This window comes from Globicephala melas, chromosome 15, assembly GCF_963455315.2.
Source record: "Globicephala melas chromosome 15, mGloMel1.2, whole genome shotgun sequence".
Classification (NCBI taxonomy): Eukaryota; Metazoa; Chordata; class Mammalia; order Artiodactyla; family Delphinidae; genus Globicephala; species Globicephala melas.
Genome location: NC_083328.1, coordinates 63476330 through 63494285, shown reverse-complemented (window position 1 = coordinate 63494285; position 17956 = coordinate 63476330). Strand labels below are relative to the sequence as shown.

General features: G+C 42.6%; 1 protein-coding gene across 4 annotated transcripts in view; it reads right to left on the bottom strand.

The window, feature by feature from the left end:
- Window positions 1-17956, bottom strand: part of CNBD2 (cyclic nucleotide binding domain containing 2) — a 74057-nt gene that overhangs the window by 27240 nt on the left and 28861 nt on the right. For 3 of the 4 annotated variants that reach the window (XM_030830711.3, XM_030830709.2, XM_030830712.2), the window contains exons 7-10: window positions 17695-17846; window positions 15653-15791; window positions 6282-6396; window positions 80-257 (exon numbers count right to left, since the gene is read on the bottom strand). In XM_030830711.3, the coding sequence (XP_030686571.1) occupies window positions 80-257; window positions 6282-6396; window positions 15653-15791; window positions 17695-17846 (584 nt within the window). The remainder of the gene's footprint in view (window positions 1-79; window positions 258-6281; window positions 6397-15652; window positions 15792-17694; window positions 17847-17956) is intronic. The other variant, XM_060284610.1, reaches the window with a different exon arrangement.

The window sequence follows — 17956 nt, the reverse complement described above, 5'->3', positions numbered from 1 at the left end:
CTGACATTCTGCCCTGTAAGTTATATCCCCCTTTTCAACCAGAATCTGGACCCTTCTATCTGTCAAGGGCAAAGCTTACTTGATCTTTGGGCCCAAGGTCTTTGGGAGAGTATTTGCTGAGGTTTTAATCTTCCTACTGAAGCTGGATCCCTGTTGCTCCTGGGCTTTCCGGAGATGCAGAAGTTTCAGAGAACTAAAATCCTGTACAGGATATGACTTGATCTGGAATTCCTTAAATCTCTCCACAGGAGACAGATCTGTTAGAGAAAGCACAGGAAAACCCATTAATGGGTCTTTGCATACATGAGGGCTGTGCTGGAGGTGTCTGGAGGTATATCACAATCTCCTGTGTGGCTAGTCTGATGTACGGGGGAATTAAGAAAAACAGGAAAGAAAAACACTGTGGCTTCCACTATTGTCCCTCTGTGCCAGGTCCTGAGCGAGAGCCTTTACATCCATTACATCTAGACAAATGCCATTAGCCTTATTTAAGAGAGAAAATGAGAAGCAGAGTTTAACACCCAGGAAAGGGCTGAAGCTTGTATTTGAACTCAGGTGTTTCTGATTCAAAGCTCATGTCTTTCCATTAACAGATCACATTTATCTGGGCTTTCAAACCGGGACTGGGGGCAGGAGGAGCAATAAAAAATAAATGGGTGACCAGCCATAGAACCTTGGACAAGTCTCAATCTCTTGGAATCCTCCTAGGACTATTGTAAGCATTACAGATAAAGTATGTGCTATGCCTAACACAGTGCCTGGAACATAATAGGTCCTCTGTAAGCATTAATAAAAAGATCTCCAATATGGGGCTTCCCTGGTGGCGCAGTGGTTAAGAATCCGCCTGCCAATGCAGGGGACACGGGTTCAAACCCTGGTCCGGGAAGATCCCACATGCTGCGGAGCAACTAAGCCCGTGAGCCACAACTACTGAAGCCCATGTGCCACAACTACTGAAGCCCATGCACCTAGAGCCTGTGCTCCGCAACAAGAGAAGCCACCGCAATGAGTAGCCCCCGCTCACTGCAACTAGAGAAAGCCTGCGCACAGCAATGAAGACCCAACGCAACCCCCCCAAAAAATAAATAAAATAATATTTTTTAAAAAATAAAAAGATCTCCAAGATAATACCACTCAGAAACACTATGCTGAGTGAAAGGAACCAGATACAAAAGAGTACATACTATAGGACTCCATTTACATGAAACCCTAGGAAAGACAAATGTAACCTATAGTGATGGAAAGCAGATCGGTGGTTGCCCAGGGCCAGGGGTGAAGGATAGGGATTGACTGGGAAGGGGCACAAGGGAACTTCTGGAGGTGACGGAAATGTTCTATAACTCGATTGTGGTGGTTACAACAGATGTAAATTTGTTAAAATTCATTGAACTACACACTTTAAATGTGTGTCTTTTATTGTATGAAAATGAAACCTTAATGATATTGATTTAAAAAACATCTTCTGGGAGTTCCCTGGTAGTCTAGTGGTTAGGATCCTGGGCTCTCACTGCCGTGGCCTGGGTACAACCCCTGGTCAGGGAATGGAGATCCCACAAGATGTGCAGCACGACCAAAAAAAAAAAAAAAAAACCTCTCCAGTGTTAGTATTAAAATTAATGTTAATAGAAATAAACTCGAACTACACAAGGAGTAGGCCTAGAAAAACAAAGCATATATAAAAAAGCCCTAAGTACAACCTATTCAGAAGGCATTTTAGCAATACTTATCAATATTTTAAATGTGCATAGCCAGTACACACTGGACCAAATACTTGATCCAGTAATTCTAAGAATTTATCCAATATGTTTTTGTGCACAAGTATGCAAAGATAAACACACCAGGAAATTCATCACAGTAAGGTAATAGCGAAAAATTGGAAATAACCCAAAATATCTGTAAAAGGTAATTGGTGTAATTGTGGTATATCCATACAAGAGAATAAAACTCAGCTATTAAGAACCATAGATCTAGACTTCTGCTTCCAGCCAGAGTAACAGGGACTACTCTCCCACCTGAAACTAATAAAATACTGGGCTAAATACATGAAAAACGTGGCTTTCATGACACTGGGCATCACGCCATGAAGAACCATTATCCCTGCAAGATAGAAAACAAACGGGCTGAGCCCTACTATTGCCCCAGCCGACCACCTGGAGACCTTCTGGGCAATGGTGCAGGAAAGGGAAACCCAGGAGGAGCCCAGCAATCTCTCTGAATTAATGAGACAGAAGTCAGTCCAGGGAAGACAAGGCAGCTGGAGTTCACAGAGCAGAGTCCCAGAGAGGAGAGAGTTGCACAAAGAGAGAACTCTGAAGATCTTCCGAGGGTCCCCTTTGGTCTCAGCTGAGTACTGAGCAATACATGAATGATGTTAGGAAACCACCAGTGGTTAGGCAGCCACTAAGATGGCCCTCAGTGATTCCCACCTCCTGATGGCCACACATTTGTGTACTATCCTCCCGTTAAGTGTGGGCTGGATTTGATTCTAATAAATAGAATATAGCAGAAGTGATGGGATATCACTTTTGAGGCTAGGTTTAAAAGGCTTCTGCCTTGGGTATACTCTGTGTTGCTCTCTCTCACTCCTGGGGAAGCAAGCTGCAGTGTCATAAAACAGCCCTGTAGAGACCCCCACAAGGTGAGGGACCAAGGTTTGCAAATAGCCACGTAAGTGAACTTGGAAGTGGGTCCCTCTCAAGTGAGCCTTCAGATGAGACCACAACCCTGGCAGACAGCTGCAACCTCACGACAGAACTTGAGCCAGAGGCAGCTGGCTAAGCCATGCTCAGATTTCTGACCCACAGAAACTGAGAGATAATAAATATTGTTTCAAGTCACTATGTTTTGGGATAATTTGTTATGCAGTAATAGATAAAAAATGCTACCCAAGGCTGGGGAAAGAACCACCCAAAATGTTTAGAGAGATAAATAATCAGAGTTCACACAGGACCAGAAATAGTTCCTGTTCTCAACAGCTAGAATAGAAAGCCTCACAAGTCATGGGCACCTGTGGAATATTCAGAATGGCTTTGTCTCATGAATGGGGCAAAACTAGCTCTAGATTAAACACTGCTCTGATCTTACCTACCAAAGCCTAACTGCTAGTCTTTAAAAGATCAAAATATTTCCAAGTAACTTACCTGCATCCCAGAACAAATCTCAAAAATATTTACAGGAATTTTTAAATACATAGCACCCAAAATTCACAGTTTCTAGCATTCTGTGAAAACTTACCAACCATGCAAAGAAGTAGGAAAATATGAACCATATAAAGAGAAAAAAACAATAAACTGAAACTGACCCAGAAATGACACAGATAACAGAATTAGTATGCAACGACATTAAAATAGTTATTATAATTGTATTCCAAAGAGGAAATTGTGTGTATATTAAGCAGAGACATGGAAATTATTTAAGAAAAAAAAAAAGACCCAAATCAAACTTTTAGATATGAAAACTGCAAGGTCTGAAATGAAAAATACATGGATGGGATTAATAGCAGATTAGACAATGCAGAAGAAAGACTACTGAACTTGAAGACACAGCAATAAAAATGATCAAAAATGAGAGAAAAAAGACAACAACGAAAAATTAATAGAGCATCAGTGAAACAACTTCAAGCAGTCCAATATACATGTGATTGGAGTCCTCAAAGTGGAGGCGAAAGAAGGAAAGATAGAAAAAAAATTTTTTTAATGGTCAAAACATTCCAAATCTGATGAAAAATATAAACCCAAAGATCCAAAAAACTAAATGAACCCCAAGCACAGAAACATGACAAAAATTTTGTGAAGACACAGTGTGACCAAATTCCTTAAAACCACTGATAAAGAGAAAAATTTTAAACCAACCAGGGCAAGGCAGTGGTGATCACTCTACCATGTACAGAAATACCGAATCACTATGTTGTGCACCAGGAACTAACATAGTGCCGTGGGTCAATTACCCTTCAAAAATAAACAAGCTCATAGAAAAAGAGATCAGATTTGTGGTTACCAGAGGCAGCGGGTAGGGCAGAGGGGGAATTGGATGAAGGTGGTCAAAAGGTACAAACATCTGGGGCTTCCCTGGTGGCACAGTGGTTAAGAATCCGCCTGCCAATGCAGGGGACACGGGTTCAAGCTCTGGTCCGGGAAGATCCCACATGCCGCAGAGCAACTAAGCCCGTGCGCCACAGCTACTGACCCTGTGCTCTAGATCCTGTGAGCCATAACTACTGAGCCCACATGCCACAACTACTGAAGCCTGCATGCTTAGAGCCCATTTTCTGCAACAAGAGAAGCCACCGCAATGAGAAGCCCACACACCGCACCGAAGAGTAGCCCCTGCTTGCCGCAACTAGAGGAAGCCCACGGGCAGCAATAAAGACCCAACGCAGCCAAAAATAAATAAATAAAAATTTTAAAAAAGGTACAAACATCTACTTATAAGATAAACACTAAGTAATAGAGATGTAATGTACAACATGATTAATATAATTAACCCTGCTGTATGTTATATACAAAAGCTATTAAGAGAGTAAATCCTAAGAGTTATCACAAGAAAAAAAAAATTTTTTCTTTTGTATCTATGTGAAATGATGGATGTTCACTAAACTTATTGTGGTAATCATTTCATGATGTATTTAAGTCAAATCATTATGCTGTATACCTTAAACTTACACAGTGCTGTATGTCAATTATATTTCAATAAAACTGGAAGAAAAGAGAACAGCCATAGCAAAAAGGCATTATTACGTACAAAGGATATACAAAGTTATGCAAAGAGGTTATACAAAGATAAGAAGGTTGGCAGACTTCTTATTGAAAACAATGCAAGCCAGAAGACAGACTTTAATGCAAATCTTTAAAATACTGAGCAAAAACAGACAAACAAACAAAAAACCCTGTTAACCTTGAATTCTATACCCAACAAAAAATTTCTTTTAAAAATTAAGACAAAATCATTTTTAGACATAGAAAAGCTGAAAGAAATGTTAAAGGAAATACTTTGGGCAGAAGGAAATTGTACAATGGAAATCTGGACCTATACAAAGGCATGAAGAACATCAGGAATGGTACCACATAGGTAAATATAAAATACTTTTGTTCTTATTACTTAAATATATTTAAAAGATAACTGTTTAAAGCAAAAGTGACAACTGTGTATTGTAAGGTTTTTAACATATGTGAAGGTAGAATATTTGACAATAGCCCAAAATCTGAGAAGGGAGAAATGGAAGTATATTGTCGTAAGGTTCTGATCCTGTATGTGAAGTGGCATAATATCACGTGAAGGTAGCCTGTGATAAGTTAAAGGTATGTTCAACAAACTATAAAGCAACCACTAAAATAAACAGACAAAGAGTTAGAGCTAATAAGCCAACAGAGAAAATGAAATGGCATCATACAAAATAGTCCAAAAGAAGGCAGGTAAGAAAAAGAATATATTTAATACCACTGAACTGTGTGCTTAAAAATGGTTAAGATAGTAAATTTTACATTATGTGTATTTTGCCACAGTTAAAAAAAAAAAATTGGGGGGGGGAATGTGTGGGATGAGGCTTTTTCTCTGGTGGATTAGCAATGGAAAAGAGAGAAAAAAAGAATTGACATGAGAAGAGAGCTGAAATTTACTGAGCACCTCCCAGGCCCTGTGCACACATGATCTGATTCAGCGCTCCTAGTAACCTGTGTGATGATGAGAGTGAACATCTACTATATACTAATGCATCTAGGTAGTGTTCTAAGAGCATTATATATTCATTTGCTTAATTTTATAACAAGCCTATGAGGCAGGGACCATGAGTCATATTTTACAGACTCTGAGGGCATCGGTGTGCAGGGACGTGGAATCACTTGCCCAGTATCCACACAGCTAGTAAGAGAAGGACCCTGAATTCAATCATAGCTTGGCCCTGGGCCTATGCTCTTAACCACGACACCAGCGACAGACCCCAGGGCACCAGGCCCAGAGGCTTGAGTACTCACCAAAATCACCCTGCTAATCAGTGGTATTCAAACCTGGCTCTGTCTAGCTCCAAGCTCTCTTTTTTCCACCCCTCTCCCTGTGAGAACCTGAAGCAAAAGGGAAAGGCTGAAATTGGCTGCAAGGGTGGGCAGGAGCCTCCCCTCGGACGGCCGCGTGGACCAGGTTTCCACAGCTGGTAGAAGAAGGATGTCTATCCTGCCAGGCCTTTCCAGCTCTAGATTTCTAAGATTTTGTGGACCAGGCACTGAGAACCCACAGGATCAGGCACCCCCTACCGTGCTGCGGGCTGCCGGATGTGGATGTCGGCTTACCCTTGAGGTGGGTGTTTGGAGGTCTGTCGTCTATCAGCTGCAGGTGCTGCCAGACCCACTTGTGGTAGAAGGGCGAGGTCGCAAGGTCTATCAACTGCAGTACTTCACAGCTGCCCTGGACACGTCAAGAGACACGAGCAGAAGGGTCAACCCCAGCTCCAGGTAGGCTAGGCTTTGAAGATAAGCTCTCTTTTGTTTTACTTGCTTAATGCAAGTGGTTTCAGGCCCTTTTTAAAAATGAAAATGTTATCTACTCATCATAAAAAATTCAAATAGCTAAAGAGGCCTGAGAACTAAAAAAAAAAAAAAATCACCATTGAGGATGTTATTGGGACAATTGGTGAAATTGACTATGGACTATAGATTATATATTATATCAATGTTAAATTCCTAGATTTCAAAAATTATTCTGTGGTTAATTTCTGATCTTAGAAAATAATCACTTAAGTATATAGGGGTAAATGAATATGATGAATGATACTTAACTCTCAAATGATTCAGGCAGGAAAAAAATATACATATATATAGAAGCAAATGTGGCAAAATGTTAATAATTGTTGAAGCCAGGTTAGGGTTATACAGGAATTCTTTGTACTGTTCTTGCAAATTTTCTGTAAATTTAAAATCATTCCAAAACTAAAAGTTTAAAAAATATTCAAATCAAACAAAGAAGAACATAGAGAAAGTTAAAACTATGTTAATCCTAACACCCAGAAATAACAAGGGTAACACTTTGGTGAATATTATTTCAAACTCTTCTCTCTAAGCATATAAGATGTATAGATACAATTTTTCATAAATAAGTCCTTTTATGTAAAACAGACTCTTGTAACCTTTTTAAAAGCTCAATTAATATATCAAGGACATCTTTTTATGCCAAGCAATATGGTTCTAAGCTATTGTTTTTAATGATTGCATATTATTCTATGTATGCCATAATTTACATAAAATTAAAAATAAATAAATATTCAGTTGAGCAAAAGAAGTCAGACACAAGGAGCATATACGATACGATTCCATTTACACAAAGTTAAAGAATAGGCAAAAGTAATCTGTGGTGACAGAAGTCAGAAGAGTGGTTACCTGTGTGGGGCATTTTGTCTGGGAAAGGACATAAGGGAGCCTCTGAGGTACTGAAAATGTTCTCTATCTTGATTTGGGTGATGCTTACACAGGGGTATACATATGTAAAAATTCATCAAGCTGTAAAAGTTTAGATTTGAGGTCCTTATTGCATATATGTTACACCTCAGGAAAACATTTTTGAAGATTAATATTTAGTTGTTTCTAATTTGCCAGTATTATATATAACTCTGATTTCGTTCAGGACAACAAAATCTCCAGTTTAAAAAAACTCACCACCTTCCCAGACTCTCCGACAGTGGGGCTGGCAGTGACTCAATTCTGGCTAATGAGATATAAGTGGAAGACTGATGGATAAATCTCCAAGGAAAGCTATGGTTATCCTTCCCACTACCTTCTGCCTGAAACTCAGATGTGATGGCTGGAGGTGGAACAGCCATACTGTCGCCATTAGGATGAAAGCCATAAACTGTGGACGATGAAGGGAGAAGCTAGAAGGGGTCTGGGTTCTTGATGACTTCCTAGGACAGCTGTTCTAGCACTAGATTGCTTAATTCTAGACTATTAATACTGTGACCTGCAGTGGACAGCAACTTTTAACTGATAACCTTGTACTTACATCTTAATGCCCATAGTGGTCATTGAGGCAAGTACTTGAGTTCTCCTTCCAGGCACATGGCAGGATTATACTTTTCTACCCTTTGAATTAGGCATGGCCTTCTTACCACTTTGGCCAATTTCCTTAGCAAAGTGACTTGTGATAATCTTGGGTAGAAACTTTAAAAGCCAGGGAATTCCCTGGTGGTCCAGTGGTTAGGACTTCATGCTTTCACTGCGGGGGCCCCGGGTTCGATCTCTGGTTGGGGAACTAAGATCCTGCAAGTCGCTCAGCTAGGCCTAAATAAATAAATAAATAAAAGCCATCACTTGACTCTCAATATTACCTTCTCCTGTTTTACTGATCATTGAATCATGGGTCAAGAAGGGCCCATGTCTCCATGTGACATGAGGAGTAAGGCTTCCTGCTGACCTGCTATGATCAGGTAGTGGGAGGAAGGAATATATTTTGTCAATCCACTGAGATCTGAGGATTTTAAAAATAATTGTGGCTTAATCCAGTTTATCCTAATACGATACCTATGCTTGACTGTCTCCTTGGGATTCATTCCTAAAGGTATTATGCATGTTTTAAATTTTGATACGTATTTCCAAACAGCCCTCCAGAAATGTTAGATAAGTTGTTTTCTTTTTAAATAAATTTACTTATTTTATTTATTTATTTTTTGGTGCATTGGGTCTTCATTGCTACATGTGGGCTTTCTCTAGTTGCGGTGAGCAGGGGATACTCTTTGCTGTGGTGCGCGGGCTTCTCATTGCGGTGGCTTCTCTTGTTGCAGAGCGTGGGCTCTAGGCACGCGGGCTTCAGTAGTTGCGGCACGTGGGCTCAGTAGTTGTGGTGCACGAGCTTAGTTGCTCCGTGGCATGTGGGATCTTCCTGGACCAGGGCTCGAACTGGTGTCCCCTGCATTGGCAGGCGGATTCTTAACCACTGAGCCACCAGGAAAGCCCCTGGAAATGTTAGATAAGTTTACACTCTGTCCAACAGTGCATAACAGAACCTGTTGTAATACATCTTTGTAGTACATTGACAACTGGATTTTCACAACCCTTTTAATATTTTCTAATCTGAGAGGCAAGAAAGATACGTCATTTTTCTTATGCATTTCATACTTTATAAAATCTTAATCTTTTTAAGTAGGAATTCTAAAAGACACGTTATAAAGGGTTAAGGTTCAAGATAGATTACTGCTGAACAGGAAGGAGAAGAAGAGATCAAACATTTAATAAGCCCTTATTATATTCCAGGCATTGTGCTGGGAGCTTTTTTCAACATTCATTCAACAAACATTTATCCACCAGGAACTGCAGGTACTGGAGAAACACACATGAGCAGTTCTCTCTGGAAAGACTCTCATGTGTCTTTAATCGCATCTGTATCTGTGGAAAAAACAATTTCACCATGTGGTCCCAAGTGATAAACTGTTCAAAATGAGTTGATTATGGGCATTAATTATGTTTGCAATGCTAGCAGAAATCATGTTCTCCAACTTTGCCACGACCCCAACGACGCACAGCCACCCGATGCTGATTTCTCCCTCTAGTGGCAATATCAGTAAACTACAGGAGTCGGGACAACTGTTTTTAGCAGATGAACATTTAAGCAGCTGGTCAGGTGGGAAATTAAAATGAGAAAAAAAGAACAGTCCCTTTAGAGGTGGCAGGTGCACTTCAACTCCAGCCAGAGGAGCCACACCAGAACATAGCCTGATCTTCTGAATATTCAAAAGAAGCCAGAAATCAGAACTTTTATATAGAATCTTCGCATTAACAATTAAATCAGGTTTTAGCAAAACACTACAAGGGATAAACCAACTCATCTGCTAGGCAAGAGGCTCTCCACCTGCTGTCACTTTGTGACATCTGTATTATTTTTCTCAGAATAAGTTCAAGCATTAGAAATCACCTGTGGCGCTTATTCAGATGCAGATTTCCAGAGTTAATGAAGCAGAATTTCTGGGGTGAGGCAGGACTCTGCCATGCTTACCAAAATTTGAAAACTCTTCCCTTAGATCAGGGGTCCTCCACCTTTAGTGCACATCAGAACCACCCAGAAGCAGATGTCAGTGTTGTCAGAACACAGATTACTGAGCCCCTTCTCCCAGAGTTTTGGGTTTAATAGCTCTTGGGTGGGCCCGAGAATTTGCATTTCTAATGAGTTCCCAGGTGTCGCTGCTGGTCCAGCAACAAAACTTTGAGAACCACTGGGTTAGAGGGTGACTGAGGTGAGTGAGCATGTGCTGAGCTAATCTCATCCTCACAGACTTCATGAAGTAAGCACACAGTCCCATTTTACAGATAAAGAAATGAAGGCTAAACCAGATTAAGAACATTCTGCTGGTCAGGATGTAACCATCATACTGAGTAAAGAAAGTCTTGAATTTATATCCCTTACTGCTCATCTCCTCCATCTTTTCTGGTTATACAGTATCAAAAGAGCTTAGAGTTAAATTTGCAGACACATGGCATTCTTGGCTTTGGAGGCAATCACCCCAATATTTTAGGAAAGAGGAAGCAGATATCAGGGGGAGAAAGAATGGCCAATTATTCAGGTTGGCCTTCAGGGCTCTCCACCACCAGTTTCTCTTCTAGGCTTTCTCCCACCTCTCCTCACATGACCATCAGGATTCTCCAAACTTATCAAACTCTTCCCCCCTCCACTGGCAAGGGTCTCATCCTCATCCTCGCCCTCCTCTGGGTCAGATCCTGTGCATCCAATCCCCTTTTAGTGGTAGTGTGTAGAGGCTGGAAACCAAACACTACATTTCGCAAGGTACCTTGAAACTAAGGCTCTGGATGTGATTTGGGTTCCACCAATCCAGTACACCTGGGCAAGGCTTGGTTTTGGAACTGTGGGACATCCACTTTGCTAGTGGAGACGGTGGCTTCCTGAACTTGGCAGAAGCAGCAGCACCAGTGACAGTCCAGTTCTGAACTCTGATTTGGAGTCGTTTGGGAGTCATTTTCAGTCGAGCCTGTTTCTTCAGGTCTCCCCTCACCAGTAAGTCTGTTAGCCATTTAACATCCTGCAGTAAATCCCTTCCTGCTTGCATTAGCTAGACTTGACTGTTCTCTGGGACTGAACCCAAAAATCACAACACAAACACATCCCTGGTGATGCTGAAACAACCGGCTCTTGGGTAAAATGTATGCATGTCTATACATTTTACTGTTATGAAGGGTGTGTTACACACAATTTATAAATAATAATAAAACATACCACACTCTTATTGGAAATTCCGTATAGCCAATCGATTCTCACAGAATGCTTTTATTGACTTTGGCTGAACTCATATCAGTGGCTAGTCTATAGTCACAATTCAACCATAATTTGACAAATGAATTTGCATCCCAATCTATAAATTTAATATTATTAAGTCTGACTTGTACTCTACTGGTAAACTATTTCTCACCCTCTTATAAAGTATATTCATTAAATTAAAACCTCTTTTAGCTTTAACACTATGTCTATCAGAACTTCACCTGTTCATCAATTATATAACTTCTATGATGAATCTATGATGAGTCATTTTTAAATATTGGAAAACATTTCCTTAATTTTCTGCTCTTTACAATGTAATGGCTACAGACCCAGCCCACTTTGAAATTTAATCTGCATTATAAACATTTTCTCTATAGCTTTCTTAAGACAATAAGCAAAGCCATAAATCAAGACCTGACTTAGAGCGTCTGCCTATTTCCATTGTGTGTGTACATACTCCCACCATGGTCGATTTTCAGCTACCAATGGGAAGTCACTGCACGTGGAACTGAGAAGAGATGTGCACAATGGTAGAGATTTCCACCATATGGATACGATGGGCAAAAGTAACTTCAAGAGCATAGATAATAGTAAAATGCAATAAATCCAGGAAATGATAAGTTTTTCAGTAGTTATTACCCTTGTTTTCAATAGTTAATTGTAGGTTTATATAATTTAATTTTTAATAATTATCATGTGTACTGACTTGCAAAATTCCTGAGAACTTAACAATCAGCTCTCTCAGGCCAGGAAGAGCCAGCTCCAGCACACAACAAATCTTGCCCCCTACTTTTGTCTAAGGGCCCAATACTTCAATGCTCATCTCCCACCTCACGTCCTCCAGGAAGCCCTCCTTGGAGCCTTCAGCCTTTCGAGAGTTCCCCATCCTGAATTCTTGTAATTCACAGAGTTTGTACTAATCACTTGGTAGTCGGCATTGACAACTTTGTCTACACTCAGAATCTAGTGGAGAAGATATATAAGGAGAGAGAACCAATCTTTTCTCTTTTTTTTAATATATAAATTTATTTTATTTTTGGTTGCGTTGGGTCTTCGTTGCTGCGCATGGGCTTTCCTCTAGTTGCGGCAAGTGGGGACTACTCTTTGTTGCGGTGCATGGGCTTCTCATTGCGGTGGCTTCTCCTGTTGCAGAGCACAGGCTCTAGGCGCGCGGGCTTCAGTAGTTGTAGCACTCGGGCTCAGTAGTTGTGGCTCGCGGGCTCTAGAGCACAGGCTCAGTAGTTGTGGTGCACGGGCTAACTGCTCCATGGCATGTGGGATCTTCATGGACCAGGGCTCGAACCCATGTCCCCTGCACTGGCAGGCAGATTCTAACCACTGTGCCACCAGGGAAGCCCCAGAAAACCAATCTTTTCCACCTTTGTATCCCTCCAGAGCCTGGGCCACTGTGTCATGATCTTGGCAAAAACTTGGCAAATGTCTGTGGTGGCTTAACATGTAGGCAACAGGTATACAGGAGATATTAAATATGGGAGTCTTGGGGCAGAATTCTGGCTCTGCCACTTACTAGCTACGTGGCCTTTCTTAAGGCATCTTAGCTTCAACTTCTTCATCTGCAAACTTGGAATAATATCTTCCTGGTAGAGCTACAGTGAAGATTTATGGTAGAATGGTACTAGGTGCACAGTTATTCATCAAAGCACTGTTTGAAATAGCAAACGTTGAGATAACCTAAATATCCATCAATTAGGGAACTGGTTAAAGTACAACCATACATATGGAATCTAAAAAAACAGTACTGATGAACCTAGTGGCAGGGCAGGAATAAAGACGCAGATGTAGAGAATGGTCTTGAGGACACCGAGGGGGAAGGGGAAGCGGGGACAAAGTGAGAGCGTAGCATTGACATATATACACTACCAAATGTAAAATGGATGGCTAGTGTGAAGCTGCTGCATAGCACAGCACAGGGAGATCAGCTCGATGCTTTGTGATGACCTAGAGGGGTGGGATAGGGAGGGTGGGAGGGAGACACAAGAGGGAGGGGATATGGGGATATATGTATACATATAGCTGATTTATTTTGCTGTACAGCAGAAACTAACACAACATTGTAAAGCAATTATACTCCAATAAATATATAAAAAAATAAAGCACAACCGTACAGTAAAATACTCATGAGTGGTAAAAGAGAATGAATGAGTTCTTTATGTACTGACATGGAACGACCTACAGAAATACTCTTAAATGAAACAACAAAGTGCAGAACAGTCTGTATAGGATGACACCACTTATGAAAAAGAAGGAAAAAACATATACACACGCATTTGCCTGTATAGAGGGAGAACATGTGGAGGACAGAGACATAGAAACTGGTGCTGGTGGTGGTCCCTGGGGAGGGATACTCTGGGAGAGAGAGAGGGGAGGGAGACATCACTCTTGTGAGCGTTTTGAATTTTGAACCATGTGAAGTACTACCTATTCCAAAATAAACAAAAAAAGATTAATGATGTTAGTAGCACTCCTAGCACAGGAGCAAAGAGCTTCAAAAAAAAATAGTGACTCTTATGATGATGATGATGATGAACTACTTAGGATTCAAGCAGGGTCAACAATTGATGGAAAGGTCAACTCAAATCCCAAGTCCCAGCTTCTGGGAAGAAGAGCTTTGGGGTCAGACAGACCTGGGTCGAACCCTGCCTCTGCCCCTCATCAACTGCGTGATCTTGAACAAGCCACCTAACCTTCCTTTCCACCTCTGTAAAATGGGAATAATGACAATATCAACCTCCTTAAATTTTCTTTTCATTATCAACCTACAGAGCAGGGGGCAAAGGACATAAAGCAATTCACAAAACACAAAATTCAGATAGTAAACAAACATGATTAATCTCACTAGTAATCAGAAAAAACCATAAGCTAAATCCTCAGTGAGGCAGTAATTGCCACATATTAAATTTAAAAACTTTTGAAAGAATGATGGCAGAGGTTGGTGGCACTGGCAAAGTTGTGTGTTGCTGGGAGCTAGAGAAAGTGGATCCCTCCTTGTGAAAAGCAGTTTGTTCCAAGAGTCATAAAAATGGTGATGCTAAGTAATTTCAATTTTGGAAATCTATTCTGTGGTGATGAGTTCATTTGTCCCTCTTCCTGGAAAGTTGTATAATGTGGTCGTATTACTTTTACAATTTAGAGATTATAATTATAAAAAGTGATCTGGAAATCTCCCTGGTGGCGCAGTGGTTAAGAATCCGCCTGCCAATGCAGGGGACATGGGTTCGAGCCCTGGCCTGGGAAGATCCCACATGCCACGGAGCAACTAAGCCCGTGCGCCACAACTACTGAGCCTGCGCTCTAGAGCCTGCGAGCCACAACTACTGACCCCGAGTGCCACAGCTACTGAAGCCCGCGCGCCTAGAGCCCGTGCTCCACAACAAGAGAAGCCACCGCAATGAGAAGCCCATGCACCGCAACAAAGAGTTGCCCCCACTTGCCGCAAGTAGAGAAAGCCCATGCGCAGCAACGAAGACCCAATGCAGCCAAAAAGAAATAATAAATAAATAAATAAGTGACCTGGCATCATCAAAATTCAAGAGCCAAATGCATAATTTAAATATGTATCTGTTTGTAAATAAACATGTATATGAGCTGAAGAAGGGGGTACCCTCCCCACACCTGCCCTCTTTGTAATATAACAGCTATATCTTAACGTTCACAGCAACCCTCTGAGGGAGGGAGGCCAAAGTGTGTCCTTTGTCTTTTTTTTTGTTTAACATCTTTATTGGAGTATAATTGCTTTACAATGGTGTGTTAGTTTCTGCTATATAACAAAGTGGATCAGCTATATGCATACTATAACCCCATATCCCCTCCCTCTTGCATCTCCCTCCCTCCCACCCTCCCTATCCCACCCCTCTAGGTGGTCACAAAGCACTGCTGATCTCCCTGTGCTATGCAGCTGCTTCCCACTCGCTCTCTACTTTACATTTGGTAGTGTATATATGTCCATGCCACTCTCTCACTTCGTCCCAGCTTTCCCTTCCCCCTCCCTGTGTTTTCAAGTCCATTATCTACATCTGCCTCTTTATTCCTGTCCTGCCCCTAGGTTCATCATTTTTTTTTTTTAGATTCCATATATATGTGTTAGCATACGGTATTTATTTTTCTCTTTCTGACTTCACTCTGTATGACAGTCTCTAGGTCCATTCACCTCACTACAAACAACTCAGTTTTGTTTCTCTTTATGGCTGAGTAATATTCCATTGTATATATGTGCCACATCTTCTTTATCCATTCACCTGTCAATGGACACTCCTTTGCCTTTTTAAGTAGGATATGGGCGCTCAGAAAAAGACGTGTTGAAGACCAGGGCTCTGCCGGTCACCTGGCTACGGGACATTAGATTAGGCACGCTCTTCCCAGCTTCACCACCCCACCCCAGACCTCTTACCTTACACACAAACACGATGGAGGACGATTCTACAAAGTCCTTTGAGATCAGCTGCCCATATGAGAACTTCTCTATCTTCCCCAGCATTACGAGCTTCCAGAGCTTCTCATCGGACCAGGAGTGAAACAGATCCATCTTCCTGAGGGGAAAAGCCTGTTAGACTTCATCGCCCTCCGTCACCAAGGGGGCTCAGCACTTAGCAATTTCCAGAAAAGGAATATGTTCTCCTGCTCTTGCAAAGGCCTGAGGCGGAAGATTTCACGCCCACCCTGCTCGCTAGCCTAGCCTGCAGCCGGTCTCCTGTCACTTGTCCTTTGCTCCCCTGCCCTCTTCTCAAGGCCCTGCCCTTCAGCTGCTCCCCTCACTGCGCCTCAGACGCACCCGGGGTGATCGGAGCTCTGCTTCTTTCACTTCCGCTCCTCCCTCCAGGAGCTTCTCCCGGCTGAATCCCCCGCCAACCTTGTTACCACTGAGCTACTCCCATTCCAAGGAGCACCCAACAGTTCCTCACTTCAGCTCACTGGTTATCCTGTCCCCCAGCCCAGCAGTCCAGGCCCTACCTTTGGTTTGGGCAGCTCATTCCAACCCCTGTCTCCTCCAGCCTATTGGCTTCAAATCCTCAGCCCTGGGCCTGGGAATGGGGGAAGTCTGGACTCTCCTCTTTTGGCCTGTTTGTGCCCTGTGGTGAAAGGCCCACCCGGCAGTGACCACCCCTTCCGCGATCTTGAATCTCATACACCGCTGATCATGGGCTTCCCTTCCCTCGCAGGTGGCCCCACGGGGCTGCCAACAAAAATCATCTTAGATCTTCTCAGCTCCAACAGATTATGAGCTCTGAACTCGAGTGATTCAGGCCTCAACCTAGGCGAGGGAGCACCGAGTTCTGTCCAGGGCATCAAAGGGGAACAGGGTCAGTGCCATGCCCAAGGAGGAGAAGGGTCTGGAAACACAGGAGGAAAACAGGGCCACCACAGAAGGAGCACCTCCTGGGCCAAGACTGAGCCACGCACTTCCCACGATCACCTCATTTGATTCTTACAATGACCTCGGGAGAGAGGAATTGTTATCCCCATTTTACTGCGCAGGAGACTAAAGCCCAGAGAAGTGAAGTGACCTATCTAGGGTCCCATGGTGGATAAGCCTAAGAGTTGAGATTAGAACACGGTCCTATTTTTCTTCCACTGTATAAAAAAATGAACTGCCCCTCCCTTCAGAACCGAGTCCCTCCCTTTTCGGGCTGCAGCCCCTTCATGCAGATGGCTTTCTCTCAGTTCCAGCCCACCCCTCTGCTCAACACGCTTCTCTATGGCCCTGCAACCCTACAACCTGTATTCTCAGTGCCAGTGCAGATGCTCCATTTGATTTTCACTCTTTTCCTCAAGGCAAGTAACTAAAGATAATTAAATGAGCACCTGCATGCTCCTGGCACTGTGATAACACAGGGATGATGATGGTGAAAAAGGCAGGTCTGCCCTTGCCACTGAGCTGCTTACTGTCTGATGGCACAAATAAACTGTAAAGAAAGTATTATATGCTCAAGAATTACAGTTTGGATGGGGCTTTACAGAAACACAGGGTAGAAGCACTGAGGGGGCACCCTCTCTATTCTGGAGTGAGGGTAGGTGGGCTTGGTTAGTGAGGCGGGGTGGTGAAGCCCAGAGACTCTGAATCAGGCATTCTGGACACATCACCATCCTGAGCCTTGCTTCCCTCACTGTAAACTGGGGAGAAAAAGAGAAAGAACATCATGGGTTGAATGTGAGATTAGATATAACGGGTGGTACAAAGGGCTGAGCATCCTTCCTGGCCCAGCAAGTGCTCAATGCATGTTAGCTATCCTGTTGTTACTATCCCATAAGGAAGGGATATTTGAACTGTGACCTGAAGGTATGTTAGGAGTTTGCTAGATGGAGAAGTTGGGTGGGAGGTGGGTACCAAAGAGCATTTCAAGCAGAGAGAACAGCACCTAGTGTTCCCCACTGGGTCTAGGACAAAGGCACCTAATAGACACACAGGGGGAAGACGCTGGCTGATGGAGTTACCTAAAAAATTCAAACCAATGCTGAGCATCCTTTTTAACTTCTTGGTCCAGTTTATTAGCAAGGAAATCCTCTCTGTCAACAACCAAGAACTCTGTTTCTTCCATACAGACCACGGTGGCCCTCCTCACTGAAGAAGTTAGAAAGCCCATTTCCTGTTGGGTAGACAGGGGCAAAGGCAAGTGAGAGGTCACCCCTGGCGTTCTGCCCGCAGCCCTGACCACCTCTTCCCTGCTTGCATCTCCCCTGAGAAATCTCTCCTCCC